This window comes from Ochotona curzoniae, unplaced genomic scaffold (assembly GCF_017591425.1).
Source record: "Ochotona curzoniae isolate NIBS_2020 unplaced genomic scaffold, NIBS_Ocur_1.0 scaffold_2453, whole genome shotgun sequence".
NCBI classification, from domain to species: Eukaryota; Metazoa; Chordata; class Mammalia; order Lagomorpha; family Ochotonidae; genus Ochotona; species Ochotona curzoniae.
This window is the reverse complement of record NW_024467094.1, coordinates 10,001,580-10,025,781: the sequence shown is the minus strand read 5'-3', so window position 1 is coordinate 10,025,781 and position 24,202 is coordinate 10,001,580. Positions and strand designations below refer to the sequence as shown.

Genomic DNA, 24,202 nt, shown 5'->3' with positions numbered 1-24,202 from the left:
ATCTCATGTAGCCAACACAAAAGGTATGAGAAGTACACAGAAATTCAGAAAAATGTCTACTGATTCCAATTTATTTGGATAGTAGATTAATTATACAATCTAAACTTGCAAACATACTATGGAACCGTAAGAAAAAAATACACCAAAACCAAAACCAAAGGCCCACTGATGGTAACTGTGCTTAGACAATGACTTTCTTTTATATTAAAAAGTTTTTTTTTCTTTAAATATGGGCCCATTATTTAAATATTAAGAAATTAACTTAAAATACTCTGTATGACAAATTTCAAGTAGTCTCTCAGATTTTTTTCTCTTTTATGTTTATTTACTTTTATTGGAAAGGCAGATTTATAAAGAGAGACAGAGAAAGATCTTTCATTCCCTAGTTCACTCCCCAAATGGCTGCTGGAGCTGAGCTGATCCAAAACCAGGAGCTTAGACTTGTTTCTGGGTCTTCCACATGGGTGCAGACACCCGAAGCTTTCGGCCATCCTCCACTGCTCCCGCTGCTTTCCCAGGCCACACTAGTGAGCTGGACGGGAAGTGGAGCCACCAAGACATGAACCAGCCCCCATGTGGGATACTGGTACTTGCAGTCAGAGGATGAACTACTTGAGCCACTGAACTGGTCCTCAATGGGACCAGTCATCTATCTGGTTATCTATCAGGTTTATATTTTTCTTTTTTTTCCTGTCAAGATTTTTATTTATTTTTATTTGGAAAGTCAGATATACAGAGAGAAGGAGAGACAGAGAGGACACATCGGATCTTCCGCCCGATGGTTCACTCCCCAAGTGGCCGCAACAGTTAGAGCTGAGCCTATCTGAAGCCAGGAGCTGGAAGCTTCCTCTGGGTCTCTCATGTGGGTGCAGGGTCCCAAAGCTCTGGGCCGTCCTCGACTGCTTTCCCAGGCCACAGGTAGGGAGCTAGATGGAAAGCACGTTAACCGCTATACTATTGTACCAGGCCCTATATTTTTCTTAAACGTAACCAAATTATCCTGTGGCAGCTGTAAGTTTTTTTGTTTTGTTTTTTTTGTTTTAAGATTTATTTACTTAGGGACCATGAATGGTAGCCTAGTAGCTAAGTTCTTGCCTTGAATGTGCTGGGATTCCATATGGGCACTGGTTCTGATCTTGGCAGCTCCACTTCCCATCCAGTTCCGTTTGTGGCCTGGAGGGCAGTTGAGGATGGCCCAAAGCCTTAGGACCCTGCACCCGCATGGGAGACAGGGAAGAGGCTCCTGGCTCCTTGCTTCAGAATGACTCAGCTCTGACTGTTGAGGCCACTTGGGGAGTGAATCAATGGATGGAAGATCTTCCTTTCTGTCTCTCCTCCTTTGTATGAATAAATCTTAAAAAAAAAAAAAAGATTTCTTTATTTGGAAATCAGGGTTAACTGAGACAGAAGAAGCAGAGAGAGATCTTCCACCTGCTGGTTCACTTCCTAACTGTGTGCAATGGCAAGGCAGAGTAGGATGACGCTGGCAGTGTGAACTCCACGTAGGAGCATCAGCAGGGAACTAGATCAGAAGTGGAGCAACGAAGACTTGAACCAGTGCTCACATGGGATGCCACTGCTGTAGGCAGCAGCCTAACTTGCTGTGTGTCCCACTGCTGGCCCTAGCAAGCCTGGCCGCAGCCGTCTTTTCCTGGACCTGTAGCATTTAGCACCAAAAGGTCAAAGGGAATCACATTGATTCATTCAACTAAGTAAAAGGCAAGGTCTGGGGGGGGGGCGGATAATAAGTTATCAACTAAAATCCTTCATAAAGTAAACCTATGTGAGGACAAACTTAGAAAGTGATTTTAGCTCAAAGGAACTTTAAGCAGGAAATGATGGCTCCAGGGTACACTTTATTACCATGATATAATGGTCAATCACGTGTTTCCATAAAAGATTTCTTCTCCAAGGTCCTTTGAGCAAACATCACATTCATTTTCCCTGACAGGAGAGGACAGATGTCAAACCCCTATTTCCGAAGGGAAAGACAGAGGCAAGGTCCAGGTTTAACAGCTATGCAGCACCAGCTGGAGCTGGCTGATGCCACCCCACCCAGCAGGCAGGCCTGGCAGCAGCAGCAGCCCTTACTTCCAGGTCACGGAGCAGCCACGTCTTGCTGAAACCAGTCCCTTTGCTGCACTTCTTCACCAGCAGCCGGAGCAGGTCAGTCTGGAGGAAGGTGGCGTGGATCTCCTCAAAGCCGTGAGCCTGTCAAGCAGAGAAGGGCTGAGCAGCCTGAAGAAGGTAGAGGTTGGTTGGATAGGAGTCCGATGGCCCCAGGGCCATGACAACAGGTGGCCCTAGCCGACCTGCCAGAAAAAACTGCCAGGACAGTAGGAAGAACACACCCTAAACTTTAATGGCAACCATTCACTCTTCAATTTGTTCACTTCAGAAATACTTTCTTTTTTTTATTTTTAAAGGAATTATCTATTTACTTTAAAGTCAGAATTACAGAGAAAGAGAGCGCACACGAGAGCATGTGCTTTGATCTGCAGATTCACTCCCCAGATGGCTGCAATGGTCAGAGATGAGCCGCTCTGAACTTGGAAACAGGGAGCTTCTTCCAGGTGTCCCACTTAGAGGGGTCTAAGTTCTTGCGCCATCCCCTGCTGCCTTTCCAAGCCATTAGCAGGGAGCTGGATCAGAAGTCAAACAGCAGGGATTTGAACAGGCAGCCATATGGGATGCTGGCACTTCAGATGGAGATTAACCAGCTATACCACTGAGCCAGCCATTTTAAAGGCAGAGTTACAGAGAGAGAGACAAATGGAGAAAGGAAAGAAGGAAGGGATGTGCAGGGGTGGGGAGAGAAAGAGAACTTGTTTACCCCCCAGGAATGGGCCTTGTTCCAGGTGCTCCTCTGCCCTGCCAGCCAGAATTGTCCCACTTAGAGGCCTGGGACATGTGGCTCTCAGTGGACACTCTCCCCAGCTTCTCCATCACTCTGATTGTCACCTTTGCAGACAGGCTTCCTTGGAGTCAGGGCAGTTGTGCCAGCTCCCTGCTATCTCTCATTGGTTAGGCTGGAGGTTCCAGCAGAGTAGGGGCCTCCTTCCTAGTTGACACTCATATACTCACTAACTGGATGAAGACTTACGACAGCGAAGGGATCTCTGCCCTCGGGGGCCTGTCTGCCCCTCCCTACTGTAAGGTGAATAAGGGAAGACAGAGAGGGGTCTCACTTCTATCCGTGCAGACCCCTCGGGCTGGCCAGGGCCGCGCAGTCTGGCCTGTGGTACCCAATCTCCCTCTGAAATTGCCTCAGCAGTGTGGCCACTAAAGACCCTTCAAAGCCAACGAGCTCACACAATGTTCTCCTGAACTCCTTCCATGGGCAAATCTACTAGAACCATGATCCTCAAAGGGCTCTGAAATTCCACCTGAAAGATTCTTCTTGCCCATCGATGCCCTCAGATGCTGAAGAACCACATTTCCCACAAATGCAGGTGTCTCATCTCCACACCGCCTGTCCACCAACTCCGCTCAGAGGCCCCATGGTGCCAGCCCACTTTATTCTCCCTCTCATCTCCCACAATGAACCAAGGCAGTCACCCTGCTCAAGAGAGAAGTGAGGAACTTCTCAGATTCATTGTCCTACAGTTACACCCCAATGAAGTAGATGACCCAATTCCATGAGACATACTGAAAAATACAGAGAATGAAACTATTTTGTAATTTCTATTTTCTCTTTAAAGCTCTCCCTGTGTAGAGTCCCATACATTTCTAAAGATATGATTAGCCACCAATCAAAACCACATTATTATTTCCTCGTTAATCCCAGCCAGGTGCACTGTCAGAGATGAGCAGCCCACTGTTACCTTCAGTGTCTTGTATAAGCCTTTGAGGGCCAGGGAGAGGACCCATGTTGCCTCCACTGCCTCAGGACAATGGCTATCCATGCTGGCCTGCAGCAGGTGACTGGCAATTAAGGCAAAGTGCTTGGAGTACTGGCTCAGCAGGGCCTGGGAGTCACTGCAGTCTGGGCCTCCTCCCTTCTGGACCAGCTGGTAGTCCTTCACTGAGGGATGTCAGACAGGAAGAGAAAAGCACAAAAAAGACAAGTTAATGCTTCCTGTAGCTCGGTTGCACCACAGCAATGTGTCTTCCCAAAGGAAGAACTATAACAACAAAAGTTCCCAAGCTCTAATGCAGATATTGTTTTTAGTATATTATTTACTTATTCATTTTTAAAAGATTTATTTTATTTTTTTATTGGAAAGGCAGATATACAGAAAGGAGAGACAGAGAGGAAGATCTTCCATCAGATGATTCACTCCCCAAGTGAGCGCAACGGTCAATGCTTATGCCGATCCGAAGCCAGGAGCCTCTTCCGGGTCTCCCACGCGGGTGCAGGGTCCCAAAGCTCTGGGCCGTCCTCGACTGCTTTCCCAGGCCACAAGCAGGGAGCTGGATGGGAAGAGGGGCCGCCGGGATTAGAACCGGCGCCCATATGGGATCCCGGGCGTGCAAGGCGAGGACCTTAACCACTGCGCCACCGCGCCGGGCCCAGTATCTTATTTATTTTTAAAATAATTTATTTTTATTTATAGGAAAATATAAATCACAGAAAGTAAATAAAGGAAATATAAGTTACAGAAAGACAGTGAAAGAGACAGAGAGATCTTTCATTTACTGGTTCATTCCCCAGGTGGCCACAATGGTGGGGTCTGGGTCAGACCAAGCCAGGAGCCTGGAACTCCTCCTGAGTTTCTCATGTGGGTCACAGGGGCCCAAGCACTCCTGTCATGTTCTTTCTTTCTTTCTTCTTCTTCTTATTATTATTTTGCAGTCAGATATACAGAGAAGGAGAGAGAGGAAGATCTTCTGTCTGATGGTTCACTTCTGAAGTGACCACAATGGCTGGTGCTGTGTCAATCTGAAGCCAGGAGCCAGGAGCTTCTTCCAGGTCTCCTGCATGGGTACAGGGTTCCAAGGTTTTAGGCTGTCCTCGACTGCTTTCCCAGGCCACAGGCAGGGAGCTGGATGGGAAGCGGAGGTGCTGTGTGGAAGACCTGGAAAAAGCTCTGGGCTCCTAGCTTCCAATTGGCTCAGCAATGGCTGTTGTGGTCATCTGGGGAGTGAACCAGCGGATGGAAGATTTTTCTCTCTGTCTCTCTTTTCTTTGTACATCTGGCCTTTCCAATAAAAAAAAAATACTAAAAACAAGAAGAAAGAAAAGAAAAGAAGCCAGTATGCTGGACTTCCAGTGGAGTCTCTTGCACCGATGGAAGAAGCCCAATCAATGTAAACATTTGATGTCTCCCAGGATGTATTAGCCGGAAGTAGAGGTGGTTGAGCATGAACCATCTACCGGTTCACTCTCCAAATGGCCACAAGTGCCAGAGTTGGGCCATTCTGAAGACAATAGCCAGGAGCTTTTTCAGGTCTCCACAAGAGTTTACCAGAGCCCAAACACTTAGGCCATCTTCTACTGCTTTCCCAGGCACATCAGCAGGGAACTGGATTGAAAGCAGACAGCTGAAACCTGAACTGTGTCCATATTAGATGCTGGTGGCACAGGCAGTGGCTCTACCTACTTATGCCACAGCACTGGCATCTGGATCAGCATTCCTGATGTGGGATGCAGGCATCTCAGGTGATGGCTTAACCTGCGGCACCACAATGCCTTGACTGCCTTTTCATGCTACAAGCAGGAAGCTGGATGGGAAGTGGAGCCACCAGAACATGAAACCGGCAGCCATATGGAATGCGGGCACAAGCAAAGTGAAGACCCCAGACATTAGGCTAATGCACCAGACCTGTGGGGATCATTTTTAAAGCCAAGTTGCAGGTAAGCACAAAATGGTACCAGGTTGCCTATGCACCAAGCAACTGAGAGGGATAATTAACAGTAATTCATCTCCAAAAGTATTGATGGAAATTATTAACAACAGAACGTAAGACTTTTACCTCCAATAAGATGGAGTAGGAGAAATCAGATTAAACAAGCAGAACATCAAAACCCACCACAAACCAGTCAAATAAACCTGTTTGGATAACAGGCAGTGAGGGGCCAGGATCTCTGAGACAATGAACTTGACTGCATCAGCCCTCCAGTCACACCTGCCATCTGTGAAAAAGCAAGCTGAATACAGATGCCTCCGTCGACAGGAGATGGAGGTGCCCGCGGCTGGAGCTCATGGGGCAGCGCGGCAGGGAGCAGGAAGATGCAGGAAACAGAGAGGTGGCGAGAACTCTCCTGGCTCCTCATGGGTCTGTGGGAGCATGATGACTACACAGACAGCAGGAGGAACTGGCAAAGAGCAAAAGGACAGCTCCTGGAGCTTAACAGCAGCTGCTCGTTTTCCAACGAGTCAGAGCCAGAAGTGTCCTGGGGGAGGGTGGCAAAGAAACTGAAGACATAATGGTCAAAAATTTCTCCAAATTGGATAGAAACTATAAATTCAACGAACTCAATTAACCTGTAAGCAGAACAAGCAGAAGAGACACCAAGACAATCCTGCCAGAGCATACCACAATCAAAAAGACATATTAGGGCCTGGCGCAATGCCATAGTGGTTAAGATCCTTGCCTTGCACGTGCTGGGATCCCATGTGGTCGCTGGTTCTGGTCCCGGCAGTCCTGCTTCCCATCTAGCTCCCTGCTTGAGGACAGCCCAAAAGCCTTGGGGCCCTGCACCTATGTGGGAAACCTGGAAGAGGCTCCTGGCTCCTGGCTTCAGACTGGCTCAGCTCCAGCCATTGCGGCTGCTTAGGGAGTGAACTATTGGATGGAAGATCTTCCTCTCTGTCTCTCCTCCTCTCTGTACATATGCCTTTTCAATAAAAATAAATAAATCTTTGAAAAAAAGGTTAAAGAGCAAGGTGAAGAATCAAGGTCTCTTCACTGATTCTAGGGTATGCAGGGATCAGACAATTTTCTTCAACTCTCAGAAAACAAACAATAATGCTTAGGACCTGTTTTCCTCTTCCGAGTTTTCACATCGACGATCACGGCCCTGTTCTTCTCGGTGAAGTGTTTCAGGATGATCACACTGTGAGGTTCATTGGCATTATCCACATACACACAGCGAGTTCCCATGCACAGAACCTGCAGACAGCACACACACTAAGAATCAGGCACAACTGGCTGCCATGGGCTGTGCCTCTGACTTCACAAGCTCTTAGGGACAAGGTTCTTCTCACCCTAATTTTAAAGGGCATGACACAGAACTGGAGTCAGTTTCTGCTCCGTGAAGCCCTCTCGATCTCAATCAGTTGAGAGACAGAAAGACGCCAAAGGGGAAGTCAACTATTTTTTTGCGTTTGTAATTTAGTATGTTACATTATTCTAAGTCTTTTTATTTGTTGCCTGTTAATAAAACGAACCAACTGGCTAACTGCTAAAAAAAAAAAAAAAGCAAAAAACAAACAAAAAAACAACCAAAAACACAAGTTGAACAAAGTATCCCATATTTTTTTTTTTTTTTGGCTACAGTCTTGAGAATACTGTGAAAGTAAACTACATAGCTAGAGAAGAAAACTTCTAACTGCACAGACTGTGCCGTGCCTGTTGCAGATGGGGGGCGTGTCTCTGGTGGTGCCGTACCTGCGGGAAGCCGACCAGCACGAGCAGGGTGAAGATGTTGGTGTGCTTCAGCTGGAAAGGCAGCTGCTGCACGCAGTGATCTGTGAAGGCGGCCAGGACGTCCTGCCACAGAGGGGCGTTGTTGAGAGACCGCAGGATCTCTGCCATGGAGCATGCCCAGTCTAAGCCCACTCGGCTGGAACGCAAGAGCTCCATTAGATGCCAGTGCACAGGTTCCAACCCACCAGCTGTTTCCAAATTTCCTGTTTCTTTGAGGAAGAGCCAGGAGCAAGTAAACAGCTGTTCATTACTGAGCTTAAAAACCATCAGAATGCTTTCTATTCAGTAACTGAAAAGAAAATTAAGATTATATTTATATACTTAGTCTACAACTATGTTTTTGAAAACTTCTATAAAAGTTCCCTATATTCATGTACGCGTGTACACACACACACACACACACACACACACACACACACACACACACACACACACAGAAAAAGCACGGAAGGCCAAACAGCATCCGATGTATTAATATGGTGCAAGTCAGGATGAGTTTTCCTTCATTCCTGGTCTCCAAATTTGGTATTGCGGTTCTTTTAAAACGGAAATAGATTTATTTTCTTCAACTCCAACACCTACACTTACTGCCCTCAGGAAGAAACAAACCAGAACATATATCATCAGAGAGCTGAGGCAGAAGACAGTGTGAGGCTGCTCAGCTGTTAATCCAGGGCTGACGACACTGTTAATGGAACCATTTCTATTTCCACAACTGTGTAGCAGGCTGAAATCAATCTAGAGCCAAATCTTTGACTAAGAAAGGAACACCAGGGCGTGCAGTGGCCAGGAGAGTGGGAACCAAGGCTACCTGTCCAGACATACAGCTCCCAGGCTAAAGAGCAGGTGGGTGGTCTTCCAGCCATCCGGGACACTGGAACCGTCCCCTGCAGCAAACAGGTTGTGCTTGGCCGACAGCACTTTGATCACAGCAGCATCGACCTCTGCTGGTAGAAGACGGATGATTAACTGGCCCAGCAGGCCCAGCGTGAGGTGGTAGGTCTCGTTCAGGTGTCCTGCGTTAGAGATGACAACCTGAAACATGAGGGGCAGGATGTGTTCCAGGTCGATCAGGGGGACTGTGGGGTCCTGCTGAGAGAGAAGAGAGAGAGAGAGAGAGAGAGAGAGAGAAAGAGAAAGGAGTTTAGTGAAAAATCCATGTAACCATGGGTTACCTGTGAACACAATCTGGCTCCCAAACTCTTGACTTCATAGCAGGAAGGTGTTGACTGGGGCTAAGGCGAGTCCTTAAGTCACTGAAGAGGTCCCTCCAGCAGGCAGTTCTCACAAGGCTGGTTCTAGTCTGAACTGGAGGCTGCATCGTGGCAGAGGAAGTAAAGCCACCGTCTGCTCCACTCCTGGGAAAAGCACTGGAAGATGCCTCAAGTGTTTGGGTCCCTGCCATGCACGTGAGAGCTCCTGGCTCAAGCCTGGCTCAGCCCTGGCTGCAGCGAACACGCAGGGAGTGAACCAGCATATGGAAGATCTCTGTTTCTCCTCCTCTGTAACTGTGACTTTTAAATAAATAAATCTTTTTAAAAAAAAGTCTGAGTTGGGTCCAGCCACTGTCTCTTTGCTTCCTGGCTTCCCATGTCATCGGTCATCTGCTCTCTGCTGCTGCTGCCCGCATGGACATCAGCCCAGCGGGACAAACTGACCTTGGACGGTGACCCTCTGGAACCACAAGGCAAAATGAACTCTTCCTTCGGTACAGGCTGGCTCAGGTACCCCTCTGTAACAGCAAATGGCTGACTGACATGCTATACCAGTTAAGCATTCCATCTTGATCACATATATATATGTTTTTGACTTACTTTATTTTTATTGGAAAGTCAAATATACAGAGAGGAGGAGAGACAAAGAGGAAGATCTTTCATCCGCTGATTCACTGCCCAAGTGGCCACAATGTCCAGAGCTGAGACTCCTGGCTTTGGCCTGGCTCAGCTCTGACCATTGTAGCTGTTCAGGGAGTAAACCTTCTCTCTATAAATCTACCTTTCCAATGAAAGTAAGCAAATCTTTAAAAAAAAAAATAAAAAGAAGAATGGTATGTGGGAGAGCGGTGGGGTGCTAGAGCAGCAGGTTAGGCCACCACCATCAACACCAGCATCCTATGTGAGCACTGGTTCAAGTCCTGGCTTCTCCACTTCTAATCCAGCTCCCTGCTAATACCCTGGGCAAAGCAGTAGAAGACGACTTAAATACCTGAGCCTCTGCCACTCATGTGGGATGCTCAGATGGAGTTCCTGGCTTCAGTCAGGCCTAGCCCCTGCCATTATAGACATTTGGGAGTTGGACCACTAGAAAGAAAACCTTTCTATCTCTGTCTCGTGCTCTCTCTCTGTAATGTTGCCTTTCAAACAAATAAAATAAATTTAAAGGAAAAATTGTGGTAGAGATGAAAGAAAGAACTACATAAAGGATCTTGGGACTCAGAGTTCTCATTGTCTAAGACAGGAGTTATAAAAACAGAAAAGAAGGGCCTGGCGCGGTGGTGCAAGTGGTTAAGGTCCTCGCTTTGCACGCCCGGGATCCCATATGGGCGCCGGTTCTATCCCGGCAGCTCCTCCGCATCCCTTCCAGCTCCCTGCCTGTGGCCTGGGAAAGCAGTCGAGGACAGCCCAGAGCTTTGGGACCCTGCACCCACATGGGAGACCCGGAAGAGGCTCCTGGCTTCGGATCGGCCGTTGCGCTCACTTGGGGAGTGAATCATCGGACGGAAGATCTTCCTCTCTGTCTCTCCTCTCTGTATATCTGCCTTTCCAATAAAAAAAATAATAATAAAAATAAATCTTTAAAAAAAAACATAAAAGAAGAAAATTACAATGTACTTGGTAGTTCCATGTGTGAATTAAAAGGATTGATATGAACGGTGATTCATACCAGCCCTCTCCCTAAATGAAGGGGTTTCAACACTGATACTACCAGGTTGATTCTCATAATTTTTAAAAGATTACTGCTTATTTATTTTCATTCTATTTAAAAGGTAGAAAGAGATAGATAGAAAAAAAAAGAAAGAAAAGAAAAGAAAAAAAGAAAGAAAGAAAGAAGGAAAGTGGCTGGCATGATGGTTCAACTGGATAATCCTCCACCTGTAAGTACCTCATCCCATATAGGTGCCAGTTCATGTACTGGATGCTCCACTTCCAATCCAGCTCCCTGCTTGCGGCCTAAGCAGCTGAGGATGTCCCAAAGCCTTGAGACCCTGTACCGGCATGGGAGATCTGAAAAAAGCTCCTTGCTCCTGGCTTCATATCAGCTCAGCATATAAAACATCTGTCTTTCCTTTCTGTAAATCTGCCTTTACAATAAAAATAAACACATCTTAATTAAAAAAAAAAAAAGATGGGTGGAGAGAGCTCTTCCATCTGCTGGTTCACTTTCCAAATAACTGCAATAGCCAGGGTCAGGCTAGATAAGACAGGAGACTGGAATTCAAGTTGCAACTCTTTATGGGGATGGCAGGGACCCAAATAACTGATTCTATCACCTGCTGTCTTCCAGGAGGTACATCCTCAGGAAGCTGGATTGGAAGTGGGAGAGCTAGGACTCAAACCTAGGAACTCTATTATGGGCTACAGGTATGCCAAGTGTCCTAACTGCTGTGCCAACCACCTGCCCTAGGTCTGAGAACTCATGTGTGTGGGGATGGAATGTGCTTGTGTATTTTAAGATATCTGATATACTATTAACAATAACCTCGTCTAGTGCTTAACCCTTGGTTTATAAATGTTTTTCTCTACATATAGATACATCTGTATAAAACAAAAATTATTCTGTCAATATTAAAGCTTTACATTATTTAAGTATGATAATGGTTTCCAGGAGATACACACTGAAGTACTATGGTAAAATATGAATCATGATTTCAACTTACACAAAATATAAGGGAGGTATTTGGTCCAGCAGTTAAGCCAAGGTTGGGACACCCAGTTCCCATATCAGAGTGCTCAGGTTCCAGTCCTGGCTCCACTCTCTGTTCAAGCTGCCTGCCCATGTGCACCCTGGGAGGTAGCAGCTAAGGCAAGGAACAGGGTCTCTGACATCAACTTGGGAGTCAAAGATTGAATTCATGGCTTTTAGTTTCAGCCTGGCATAGCCCTGGTCATTTTGGTCTTTGGGGTATAAACCAGTGAATGGAAGATATTTCTCTCTCTCTCTTTTTTTTTTCCTCAAATAAATACACAATGGAAAAATAGAAATGGATATACTAAGTAAAGAAAAAGCAAAATAAGGTGAATCTAGGTAAAGATCTTCATCTACTATTCAAGTTTTCTATGATCTTAAAACCTCTCAAAACTGGGGCCAGCCTTGAGGTAAAGGAAGTTAAACTGTTGCCTGAGAAGTCAGCACCCCACTGAGTGGCAGTCTGAGTCCTGGATGTTTAACTTCCAGTCTGACTGCCTGCTAATGTGCCTGGGAAACAATGGAAGTGACCCAGACGGAGTTCCAGGCTCCTGGTTGGCCCAACCCCAGCCACTGAGGCCACTTGAGGAATGAACCAGAGGATGACAGATCTCCTTCTGCCTCTGTAAGTCTACCTTTTAAATTAATTAATTATTTTAAAAAATCTTTTCAAATAAAAAGATAAAACATGCTTATAAGAATTAAAAAAAATCGTAATGTACATACTTACAAAATACAGAGAAGGTCAAAGAAGGAAACAACTTTATCCTGTGATCCTGCCCCTGGGGACAGACTGTTAACAGACTATTATCTGTTTCCAACAGTGCTTTCTAAACTTCCTATGCGCATGACCCCGACCCCCAATGTCGTCTGTCTCTTACCGACTTTAAAGGTGGTAACATGGCTGCGAGTAATCCCAAAATCCTCTTCTGGGAGCACTCGGCAAATACTTGCTCAGGATGTGGAGTAACTGCCTTTTCCTCTAACGGCTTCTGAGATAACACTTCTGGATTTTCTGCATCTGAGTTACAAAACACCAAACTTTCAGAACCAGAACAATCCTGGTTCTATACCTTACAAAGGGCAAGAAAGCTGCTGTCCCTGCACCACCACAGAATCAAACTAGGACTTGAAAGCCGGCTTGTGTGTCGGCCTTTCTCAAGGAGGCCCACTGGATCCCGACTCAGTGGGCAGCCTGCCCTCCAGTTGCCCATGCCCTGCCCCGCCGCAGCACATCATCACCGTAACGTCCCACAGTGCTTCTACTGATGTTCACTATATGTCCTCCTTTCCTGGTTCATGTTCCTCTCAGCAATGTCTTGAGCACTGAGGGACATTTCTCAAACACCACAGGCACTTCGCCAGCCCCTGAGGACTACTGCCCATGTGCCAGGAGGCTGATGCCCAGGAAAGTCAGACTCGAGGCACCAGGGTCGTGTGTGATTGTTTCCTGGAACTTAGAACTCGATGCAGTGTAGCCCCCTCTGAGCTAATCCCATAGCCAGGGCACAACACAAGTGCTCACTGTGCCTCAGAACAGAGCAGGTGGCTGGGAAAAACACTGCTTTCCTGGGCTAACACACAGAGGGGCTTGTGTACACTCCCTCAGCCTGCAATACTTCCACTGCCCAGCTCCTCAGCTGTCCTAAGCCATAGTTCTGCCCTCGCCCACTGTGCAACTCTGGCCGGCCATCCTTAGCACAGCCTCGCAGCACCTCTCCTGCTCCATCTCCTGGCAAAAGCACCCTCTCTCCACGTTTGCTGGGGGTTTTTCCATTTCAGGGCCTTGGCTCTTGCTGTCATTTCTGCCCTGGCTGCTGTTCCCACCACCAATCTTGGCACCTTCAAAGCTGCCAACATTCTTCCTCCAGCTTTATGCGGATTCAGCTCCCTCCAGAGAGAACACCAGTCTGCCTTTGCATCACTGACCCCTCTCTTGCAGGCAGAGCTCATTCCATCCCTGTCTTAAGTCCTCCCGGACTGCTGAGAAGACCAGGAAGTAAGTAACGGTCTGCTTCACTCCCTTTTCATCTACAGTCTAGCAAAGAACTAGATTAAAACTAGGTAATTATCTAAGGTAGGAAAGCAATGAAAGATATTTTCAAAGTGCTGCCAGCACCATCTGAACAGAACTGAGAAACCTCGGTTTCTTGTTAGCAGAGTGTGCAACAGACAGCTCAGAGGGGAGCACGTGGGTACCATAAGGAAAAAGGGACCAAGGCAACGGTCAGTCTGTACCTGGAAGTCCTGTAGGTGTGCTGGCATCTGCAGGTGGGTCTGACATTGGGGTTTCGCTTGAAGGCTCCTTTATTAATGACACACCTTCATCTGTCTTACTTCTCTGCTTGCCCTTTAAAGGGCTGACTTCCTTATGTCCAGCTTTCCCCCCCTAAAAACAAAGTGTTATGTGTATAAGTGTTAAGGTTTCTTAAGACCAAAGTTTAGTCTACTAATATTCTAAATCATTAGTTTGTTTTCACAGACCAAAATTTTTTTGAATTTCATTAGAGAATGCCTTTGTTTCTTATGATAAGCTATATACTCTAAAACAAAGTTGCCCAGTTTCCTTTTATGGTAACTAATCTTTTTAACACTGTTCTGTGGGGACTGAGACAAAAACTCTTGCCTGTTCGAAGGCAGACCCTCCTGTGTGAACTCTCTGAACCATACAGCACTTTGTGGAGATAATTTTGAAGTCTGGCACACAGTTTCATCTGCAAAGAGTCACTGCAGTGGTTCCTCCTTGTTTGGCCTGAAATCACTGGGACAAAATCAACTAGATGATGTTCCTGAGATCGGTTTCTCAATTGTTTAAAACAGAATATTCCCAGTCCCCAGCAACACTCAGGTACTGTCACAGGGTTGGTGCTGCCAGCTTTAACACCTTGGCAACTCCTTGTAAAAATCTCATTCTAGTCCTCAGGCAGGGGAAGCATGAAACATCTTTTTGCATAAGTAATGAAGGAAGCATTCAGAGAATAATGGTGACTTTAACACAAGAATGTAAAAGGCATATGAAAGGAGTTTCCACTGCCAAACAAGAGACAATCTGAGTGTCAAAATGAATGAGATTCAATCCATTGAATTAAGAACATTCGTGAGACCACTCTCACACTAATGAGGAAACCAGTAAGGCTGGAGGATGGTGAGCCACAGGGGCAAGGGCTCATAGGAAGCTTCACACACTTCCAGCCTCAAAGGTGGGACTGTTGATTCATCTTGTCTCCCCACAACATGGCGTGGCCCCACCACAACCAGGGGCTCTGTGGTCAGCAATGACAGCTCCAAGACCGTTACACGGCCCATCCTCAGCAGGCTCCACCTGGGCCTTTGTCTTCCTCTACACGACAATGGGGACCAGTGAGCTGTAACCAAATGGGGACTCTGAGTTAGCAGCCTGTCACATACAGATGACAAAAACATCACAGGCTCTTGAGATACAGTCGGAGGCATTCACAGCTTAAACCCAAGCTCTGGAGGTGGCACAGCAAAAGCAATGTGGTGCTTCTGTACATAAGTCTTCAGTACCCCTATTCCCAGGTTACACCTGGATCCAGAAAGCGTCTTCTGTTCCTGCTGCTGTATATGAATCACTCTGTCTACCTGGCAAGCAGTTTTTGGTAGCATCTATTTTTTGACTGGATATAAAAATAGCTACCTGTATACAGTTTCACTAAGGGCTAAGGACAAATTTCTTTAAGCACATAACCTTGTTTGATTTTTTTAAAAACAAAAGCCCCTCAGGAAGCAGCTTCATGGGAGTAGCTAACACTGGCATGGGACTTGGCAGCATGCACCCTAAGCATATGACACAACACATGCTTTTTCAGTGTGTAAGATTCTCAGCTTCTCACAGCAACTCCATTACAGGTATGTTAGTATTACCATTCCCACTTCACAGATGTGGGAAACTGGATGGAAGCAAAGTGAGGACAGCAGCACGTCCCCGGTCGGACAGTCCAGGCCAAGGGTCTGTGCCTCCAACTCTTCCACCATGCTGCTGGGGTGATCGGCTGACTTGGAGTTGAACCTGTGATTCTGCCTAATCAAGAAGTGACTTACATGGCAGGGCAAGCAAGGGTCTGCTTGCGATGGCTCCTCAGCAGTCTGCGTCCCCTTCTTCTTCAGTGGCTCCTCTGATGTGCAGCACGGTCCCGGGACTACGAGGGCCTCATGTTCTGGGGCAGAGTGGCCATCTGGCAATACACCAAGAAGAGCTAAGGCTTTAAGACCTACATGGGAAACAGATGAGAGAACAGTTATAAGTTTTGTAACAAGGGTTATTTCTTGCAAATGTCACAAAGCACATTGCACTACACAGAAATAGCCGAGTTCTTCATAGAGCACTGGATACTCTACAGCCCTGGCTGCCTAAGTTTATTCAGCTCCGGATCTCAGACAAAGTCCAGACCATCAGGGATATCTGCATTTTTTTAACAACAGAGGACAAAAGATGTAACAGGACTTTCTATTTAAATAAATCATAAACTCTGTAAGTTTATACTAGCTCCACACAACCAAATTTCTAAATACCTCTTCCCCCTGGGAAGTGATTAACAAAATTGGCTGTAAGTACCGGGATCAGCCTAAATGCCTGCCACCTGAAAGCGGCTGCCTCCGCCAAGGTTAACTAATATGTTTGAGAGAAGCTAAACTAAGTCTACACTCTTCTCTCTGGCACGCAGGACTGTCTGGGTACTTTATGAGGCTATTTTACTTCTAAACAGCTGTCATCCAGAACAGTTGTATGGAAGCAGATTTGCATTCTAGGTCTTTTTTTTTTTTTTTAAAGGATTCTTTCACACAATTTGGCAAATTCAGAAAATGTACCTACAGACATTCAGAGTTTTAATTGCTATATATATTCCTTTTTTTTTTTTACATCTCCTTATGTATCTTTTAAAGAAACCAAATGGCAACATTTCTTCTCAAATGAATCCAAGAACTGAAAATACATTCCACACCAGCCTAAGCCCTCTGTGGCAAACTGGATTTTTTTTTTTTGTCTCAAAACCAACTGTGGCATGTACTTCTGTTGGGGTGTTGCCTGCACCAGCAGCTGGGCCTTGGCTTTGGTCTCTGTGCCGGAGGAGCAGTCACCTTTGCCCTGGTGAGCCTTCATCAGACAGTCCCCGACGAGCTTCATGCACTGGCTCCGCAGGATGGTGGCGTTGCTGCGGGCCTGGGGATCCAGCTTCTCCCCATCCATGTCCTCCACACTGGCCAGGTGGGCACTATAGAGAGCCAGGGCAGCAAAGAGCAGCCAGGAGTAATTGTGGATGTAGGGCTGAATGAGCCTCTGTCGGTCGCTGATCCGGATGGTCACCATTGGGTAGGCCGTGATGCTGTGGGTAGGCAAGTGGCTGCAAAAGCAAGGCATTTCTCAAGGCTGTAGGTCCAACAAGGAGCCCGGGGCCTCAGGGGAGCTGGCACCAGTCACCTCTAGGCTGTAAGTATTGAAAATTAAAATTTACCCTTTCCTGCAAAGAGGAATGCACACAGACATGGGCTGTGCCGTTCAGGACTTCACAGCCCCCAGCAGACTGTGGAAACCAGGGCACGGAATGCCTGGCTCTGGTGCTTGAAAGGTGTGGTAACAGCCTTTTAGTAATGTGAGAAGATATCCTTAAAAGATAACCACTTTTAGAGGTGGTTATAAAGTATGTACGAAGGAAATTACTTTGATTTTAAAAGTGGCTGAGCAGAGAAAAAGCACGCACCTGGGTAATGGGTGCATGGGAGCTCAGACTAGTCTACTTCTGGGTATATTAAATGTTTTCTATAATGAAAAAATTTTTTTCTCTTAAGAAAAGGCGGCCCCTACTGAAGTGAAAGATTTCATACACAAAAGGTTTCCTGATCACAGGCAAGCTAAGACATACCCATACGAGTATTTCTTTGTGGCATAGCATCCATAGCAAAGATCAAAGTCATCACACACATTGCAATTCATCCTCCGGCCTATGATCAAACCCTGGCAGTGGTCACAGGTAAATTCCATGTTGACCATCTCGTGGTCATCTCCGTGGCCCTCAGGCTTCACTCCACCTAGGGGAAAATCCACCAGCATGAGATGTAGGAGGCATAGCACTCTGAGAAACGCTAGTTTCCAAACCCAAACCAATTCTGGCCCCACAGTTGTTCCCTGTAGACTGCTCAGGGAGGCAAGGAGTCACAGGCATCCTTTGCAAATCAGAGTGCTCTGTCCAGGTGGCACCAAACCTATGAATGATATTCTCAGGATTGCAGTCTGACCAAATAAACTACCACAAGTGCCACCATGACTGCTGTTCAGCAGAGACAAGTCCCTGTGCCAAGCTGTTTGTAGTGTCTCTTACCGCCCTATCCCTGACAAAACCTCAACAACCATTCAGTGTTGAAGACACCCAGTACTGAAGAGCGTGCAGGTTTGTGCTCTCCCTTCATCAGTGCAGAATCACAGATGGAAACAGCCTGCACAGCTCCAGACCCAGCGAGAGAGAATGACAGTCATGGCAATATGGGCCACTTTGGTCTCCTTGCTCTAAGTCTGGTGGTTCTCCAGACCATGCCATGGACATTGTTGAATGTTCCTCACGACTGACCCACTTCTGTTCCTACTGCTGTGAATCTAGAGCAGGCTCTCATGTCCTTATGACCACTATGATTGACTCCTTAAAGGAAATTCTCACACAGACAGAACATTCTTCCTCTGATCATGTCAGCAGCCTGCTCGAAAAACCTTTCCCACTATTGTAAATTATTCACATTCCTCAGCCTGCTATCTCAGGGCCACATAATCTGGACCCCATCTCTCTTAATCATCACACTCAACTGTGTCTGCCTCGACTCACTGCAGGTGCTCACTCCTGACCCAGGGCTCGCTGTGTCCCCCAGGATGATGCTCTCCCCCGTGTTTCCTTCAGCTCTAAGTTTCTGCAAGAGGCACTTCTTGTCCCACCTTCCTGGCAGTCCTGAACCTTTCGAGAAACTGTAATCTGTTCTTCTGTGACTAAGCACAAACACTTTTGTACCAGAATGCAAACTCCAGGCATGACCGGGCTCCCTGCTAGATAGGAAAGGTTTTCAGGGCAGAAGCACTGTCTATTGTCGGGTCATACGTGCACAGAGCACTCATTCACTCCTGTTAACATGCTCTACTTTAACACCTACAAACCAAGTGTGCCAAAGCATCTTTGAAATTGCTTTTGTTCTGGGTGTGCAATTTGTACTTATAAACACCTTCATGGTTCAGAAACAAAAATAATTTCCTAGAAACTCAGACTACTGCCCATTCACTGGTTCTGAGTGTCTATCGAGTGGCTGTACCCAGCAGGATGGAAGTCAGCCCATCAGCTAACAGCCATGGAGCTCATCACTGAGTTAAGGACATAATCAGAGAAGACCACGGGGTAGTATTTTGATTTACTATAGTGGCAGTATTGCACAAAACATAAGAGGATACTTTTTGGGTATGGCACTCTCAGCCCACAACACATTACCAAGGAAGCAAGTTTTGCAGAGATCCATATCACTGCACTGCAGGCAGCGGTAGCGATGCCAGGGAGCGATCTCATCACAGCCGTCACAAGAGATGTCCACATTCAGCAGGTCACAGTAGCGAGCAATAAACATGTGCATCTGTAGAGCGAAACCATCACAGTTAACCAGCAGGCTTTCTGTGACCATGACTCACTGATCAAGTCATCATTCACAAGGTACTCCACATGATCCAGGCATTGCACTTGCTATCAGCGCTTGACCATGAATGAGCTCAGTGGCTAGTTGGACCTTTCCCAGGCAGACAGGTGATGACCATGCAGGTTGGAAAGCACCCTGACAGCCCCATTCAGGGGGACAGCTATCAGTGGGGATGAGAGAAGTCAAGGAAGGCTTTCTAAAGGAGGTAACTCCTCCCTAAGCTGAGACTTAAGAGATTAACAGTAACTGAGTGGGGCCAAGGAGGGAGGACATATAAGAGAGAGAAGAAACAGCAAGTCATATTTGAAGGGGCATAAAGGTGGCAAGACAAGGGTTTAAGAAATTGGCAGAATTCTGTGCATAGTATATTATCGAGCGAATATAACCAGATAGAATGGTTAAATGAAAAGAGGCCCTGAATGCTAGTCTAAGGAGTTGCCATCTATGTACAGTTAGGAGAGACATGTGCTCAACTCTAAACGTACTAAGAGTTCCTGTGGTTGCCGAGCACAGAATCAAAGGCAAGACTGCAGTCATGGGGATGGACCATGAGAGGAGTCATTAAAGTAACCTGCAGCCCAACGGAGAACGCAAAGGCAGAGTGAGGAACCTCGGGAACAACCTGGAGAAGAAGGGGTAGGGTCAAGCACATCAAAGTTCTGGTTTGAATGTTCTGTTGGACAATGGCAGTGTTTGCAAACACAGGCAACACTATGTGTACTTCCCAAAGGACCACTTCCCAACACTTCAACAGAAAAAAGCTTTCTGAGGAGACAATGCATGAGCAAACAGACTGTTGTACGGACGGGGAAGTACCTGGAGACTATACCACAGCTGACATTTAGGGTCTGAAAACAGGGAATCCAATTACAAAGTCGCCTTCAGTGGCACACCAAACCAAGTTGCCTTGTGACTACAGGCGGCTCCCAATAAGATAACAACACACAGGAGAGTTCTGAAGCCCAGCTGGCGTGCTCCCTGTGAGTACCACAAGTAGGAGTTCCATGGCTGGCACACAGGAAACACCCAATACCTGGGAAATGAGTGGATAGGACAGCAGAGCCTGGCACATATGGCAGTGACAGCCACCACACCAAATAGGGACAGGGACATGGTGGGCTGTCTGAGCCTGGTGCTTTCCACATCTGAATCACACACTGCCGAGTCTGTGCCTCGCTGAAACGCAGCTTCCCATGGTGCTTGCTCCCCTGCCCCAGCAGAGAGCTGCTGCCCCAAGGACACGCAGGTCCTTCCGCAGTTGTAAATTAATAAATGGGCACCCAATACTGCAATTGGCCTTGGGAACCAATGTTCTGCAAGTAGTCTAGTTGTAATGTGAGGCAGTCACTCTCTGAGTGTGGTCAAATTAGAACTCAGTCCCTCAGGGTAAGGCCAGAATCTGTAGACCAGACTCCAGGGACTGCTGGATCCCACAAGACCTTTAGTGGGTCCCCAGCCCTCTCCTGGTCCAGTGGCAGCCATCCCAGAGGCAGCTCCCCACCCCTCTCTCTTTGTAAATCCCAGCACTTCATTTCCAATTACACTGGTGGAGTGGTCTTACTTTCCTCTGCTTCTCTGGATCCTCCTGGGCTATTTTTTCATACCAGGCCTCAAACATGCCATCCTGACACTCATCCATCCACTCTGAATTCTGCTTGGCATCAGCAAGTTCATCTTCTTCACTCCACTGGCTGAAAGAAGGACACACAGAGAAGCAAGCCTCTCCCAGTAAGTTCAGTGCTGCTTAGTAAACTCTGGACCTAACTTAGATGCATTTTAAACTTCCCAGGGGAGAAGACCCCCGGGTCTGTCAGGTATTTGATAGACAATGATTGAAAGGAAGAAGCCCTTTCTGAGCAGACAGTAAAGGGGGTGGGGATGGAGTGTGAAAGGCTGGATCTATGTGACAAAATCCCATTCGACAACCACGGGTAGTGAGCCTACCATGTGCCAAGCACAAGGGCTAAATAAACTATTTTTTGTTTTTAAGTTTGCCATGCTCAGCACATATGAGTGGCGGCAGCACGTGATGGGGACCAGGGATGCCAGGCCTCCAGCTGTAGTCCTCGCTGCAGCGAGCTCCTGACACATTATTTAGCCCTGGTCCTCAGTTTCACCACTTCCAGTTAAGGGTTTCAAGATGATTATCTCACAGGTTCCTTTCAATGCAAGCTTACAAATGTCCACAATTTCGTTTTACAGTTTGTTTCAGCAAGCAACATTTCAAACACAAGACGATTCGCTTCATAGCAAATATCAAGTATTTACCAACCAACAAGTACACATTCATTCCAGCATTCTATGAAAATGATTTTAAGCCTGCTCATACTTAGCTTTGGGAAGTGGCTATGACACACTATGTTTCTGCCCTCATGGACTATACCACCAGGTACAGACAGGCCTTGAGACAACAAGCAGACTGACCGCTGATGGCTGGGCCTCCTTTAGGTGTGAGCAGCACCTTCTAACAGCAGAGCGCCGGCTGAGGGGCATTAAACAAGAAGCCTTAAATTCTATCTCTGAGAGAATGAAAAAAAAACCCAGTATTGACTCATCTATTTCCTACTTCTCTTAACACTTTTCTTCTCCCTTCTCTATTCCTTTATCTTCTCTACACACACACACACACACACACACACACACACACACACACACCACGTGTGGCTAATGGATAAGAGGAATTGAATGGGATAGAGATTCAGCAAGCTAGGGCTGTACAAAAGTGCAGAGAATCTGCAGCTTGAGTTCCCATCACCATCAAATGCCAATTTTTGCAGCATTGCTATGTGCCATAAAAATACAGCTCATGTATTCTTCAGCACAAGCCTTAGAGGCAGGTGCCATCATTATCTCCATCTCAGAAGATGAGGAAACTGAGGCACACGGGGGTTCGATAACCTGCCAGGTGACCTAATCGGTGTGTGGCAAAGCCAGGCTCTGACACAGACCATTGCCACACTCTGTGCTCTCAGCCCTTGCACTGAGAAACCTGCATCTCACCATCCACCATCCACCATGGGGGTGCAGGACATTCTTACCTGATCACACTGTCATGAACACTTATATTTTCCTGTGACGTTTTCATAAGCAGGTCTGGTAATTGAATATCAACAAAGAAGGCGAGGTCACTGGGTTCCCAGCCCATATCCAAAAGATGGAGCAGGGCTGTCTGAACACAGGAGAAGGCAGGCAGCAAAGACCTGGAAAGGACACAGAGGGGACAGTTACCAAGCTGCCCGTCATCAGCTGAGACAACAGGAACACCACCAGGTGGCGAATAGAGAGCAGGTGGAAGCCCCACAGTGCTGTGGGGGTGGGGTTCCTTTAAGCTGAAGCAAAGGAATTCTGTAAGCTTTCCATTCTGCCACTGCTACCATAGGTGCATCTTCAGGCATAGGACCCAGCAGGAAAAATCATTTCCTGTTCAAGGTCAGGGCAGCCCCAAAGGAGCTGAAGTTATGTAAATTAGATTTGCAGATGATCCCTTTGACTTAAGGTTTATTTGAACCCACCTGTTCCTCCTAAGGAGAAGATAGGGAAGTGGCAAGTTTTAAAACTGTATTAATACATCAAAAATTTTAAATAATATGCTATAAATTCTTAAATAAACCCATATCAATCTCCTTTAAACTGTACCACACCAGACAGAAAAAAGAATGGGAGAAAAATATACTGATAAGTAAATATTTGTGATTAACTATAATTTGTCAGATTACAGGTTACTCTTAAAACATTCTTTGTGCTTTCCTGTATCTCAACAAATATTTAAAATACAATGATAAAGTTATCCATTACCTGTCATTGATGATACTAAATCCTTTAACTGCTTTGACCAAAAACAGAACAAGCTGATAGTAGGTGTCTCGAATTTCTTTATGTAGCTCAGCACCACAGCCTTCCAAGTGTCCAAAATAACTAGAAATGGAAGAAATCACCCAAGTTACTTGACAGAATCTTTTACCTAATAATTATTACTGCTTACATGAAAACGAACCAAGAGGAAGCAAATGCGTGGGCATTTGGCACATCAAATAAGACAGTGTGGGATGTGTGCATCCTATGTTGGAGTGACTAGATTCAAGACCCAGGTTCATTTCCAATTCCAGCCTCTCCTGATGTGAATCCTGGAAAGCAGCAAGTAGGATCCCTGCCACCCCATGTCATGGCCGTCATGGCCACTTGGGGAGTGAACCAGCGGATGGCAGATCTGCTTCTCCATCTCTCTGCATAACTTTGTCTTTAAAATAATAATAATAATAATAATAATAATAATAATAATAATAATAATAAACAACAAACATTTTGTGGTGCAGTTACACCTGTAATACTGGCATCCATATGGTCCCAAGATTAGTTCCAGAGGCTCCACTTTCCATCTAAATCCCTAACGCTCCTGGGAAAGCAGTGAAAGATGGTTCATGTGCTGGGTCCCTGCCATCCATGTGGGAGATTCACACAGAGTTGCAGGTTCCCAGCTTTAGTCAGGCCAAGTCCCTGCCATTGTGGTCAACTGGGGGGTACACTGGCAGGAGGAAACGTTTCCTCTTTCTTGTCTCTCCCTCCCTCTCTCTGAATCTCTACCTTTCAAATAAACTAAAAATCTTAATAAAAATAAATGCATATACTCTCTTGTATTTTTTCTTTGCTGTCAATATAGCGCAAACTCTATTTGAGCTGGGATCTGTTTACCTGCCACAGCTGTACATGCCCAGCTAGAACAGCTCCTGGCCTAGTAGACACTAAAAATGTATGTGAGGGACCCGTGTGGTAGCCTAGTAACTAAAGTCCTCATCTGGCATGCACCAGGATCCCATATGGGCACTGGTTTATATCCTGCCTGCTCTACTTCCCATCCAGCTCCCGGCTTGTGGCCTGGGAAAGCAGCTGAGGATGGCCAAAACCCTTGGGACCCTGCACCCATGTGGGAGACGCGGAAGAAGCTCCTGGTTCCTGGCTTCGGATAGGCTCAGCTCTAGCCGTTGTGGCCACCTGGGGCGTGAACCAGTTGATGGAAGATCTTCCT

At 46.5% G+C, this 24,202-nt stretch overlaps 1 protein-coding gene across 1 annotated transcript in view; it reads right to left on the bottom strand.

Annotated features, from left to right (window-relative positions):
* ZZEF1 (zinc finger ZZ-type and EF-hand domain containing 1) overlaps positions 1-24,202 on the bottom strand; it is a 110,645-nt gene that overhangs the window by 16,433 nt on the left and 70,010 nt on the right. The window contains exons 31-44 of the mRNA XM_041001356.1: positions 22,975-23,094; positions 22,218-22,379; positions 20,741-20,870; positions 18,981-19,119; positions 17,382-17,547; positions 16,600-16,862; positions 15,586-15,731; positions 13,738-13,888; positions 12,381-12,520; positions 8,405-8,682; positions 7,555-7,729; positions 6,924-7,056; positions 3,825-4,024; positions 2,092-2,211 (exon numbers count right to left, since the gene is read on the bottom strand). Of these exons, the coding sequence (XP_040857290.1) occupies positions 2,092-2,211; positions 3,825-4,024; positions 6,924-7,056; positions 7,555-7,729; positions 8,405-8,682; positions 12,381-12,520; positions 13,738-13,888; positions 15,586-15,731; positions 16,600-16,862; positions 17,382-17,547; positions 18,981-19,119; positions 20,741-20,870; positions 22,218-22,379; positions 22,975-23,094 (2,323 nt within the window). The remainder of the gene's footprint in view (positions 1-2,091; positions 2,212-3,824; positions 4,025-6,923; positions 7,057-7,554; positions 7,730-8,404; positions 8,683-12,380; positions 12,521-13,737; positions 13,889-15,585; positions 15,732-16,599; positions 16,863-17,381; positions 17,548-18,980; positions 19,120-20,740; positions 20,871-22,217; positions 22,380-22,974; positions 23,095-24,202) is intronic.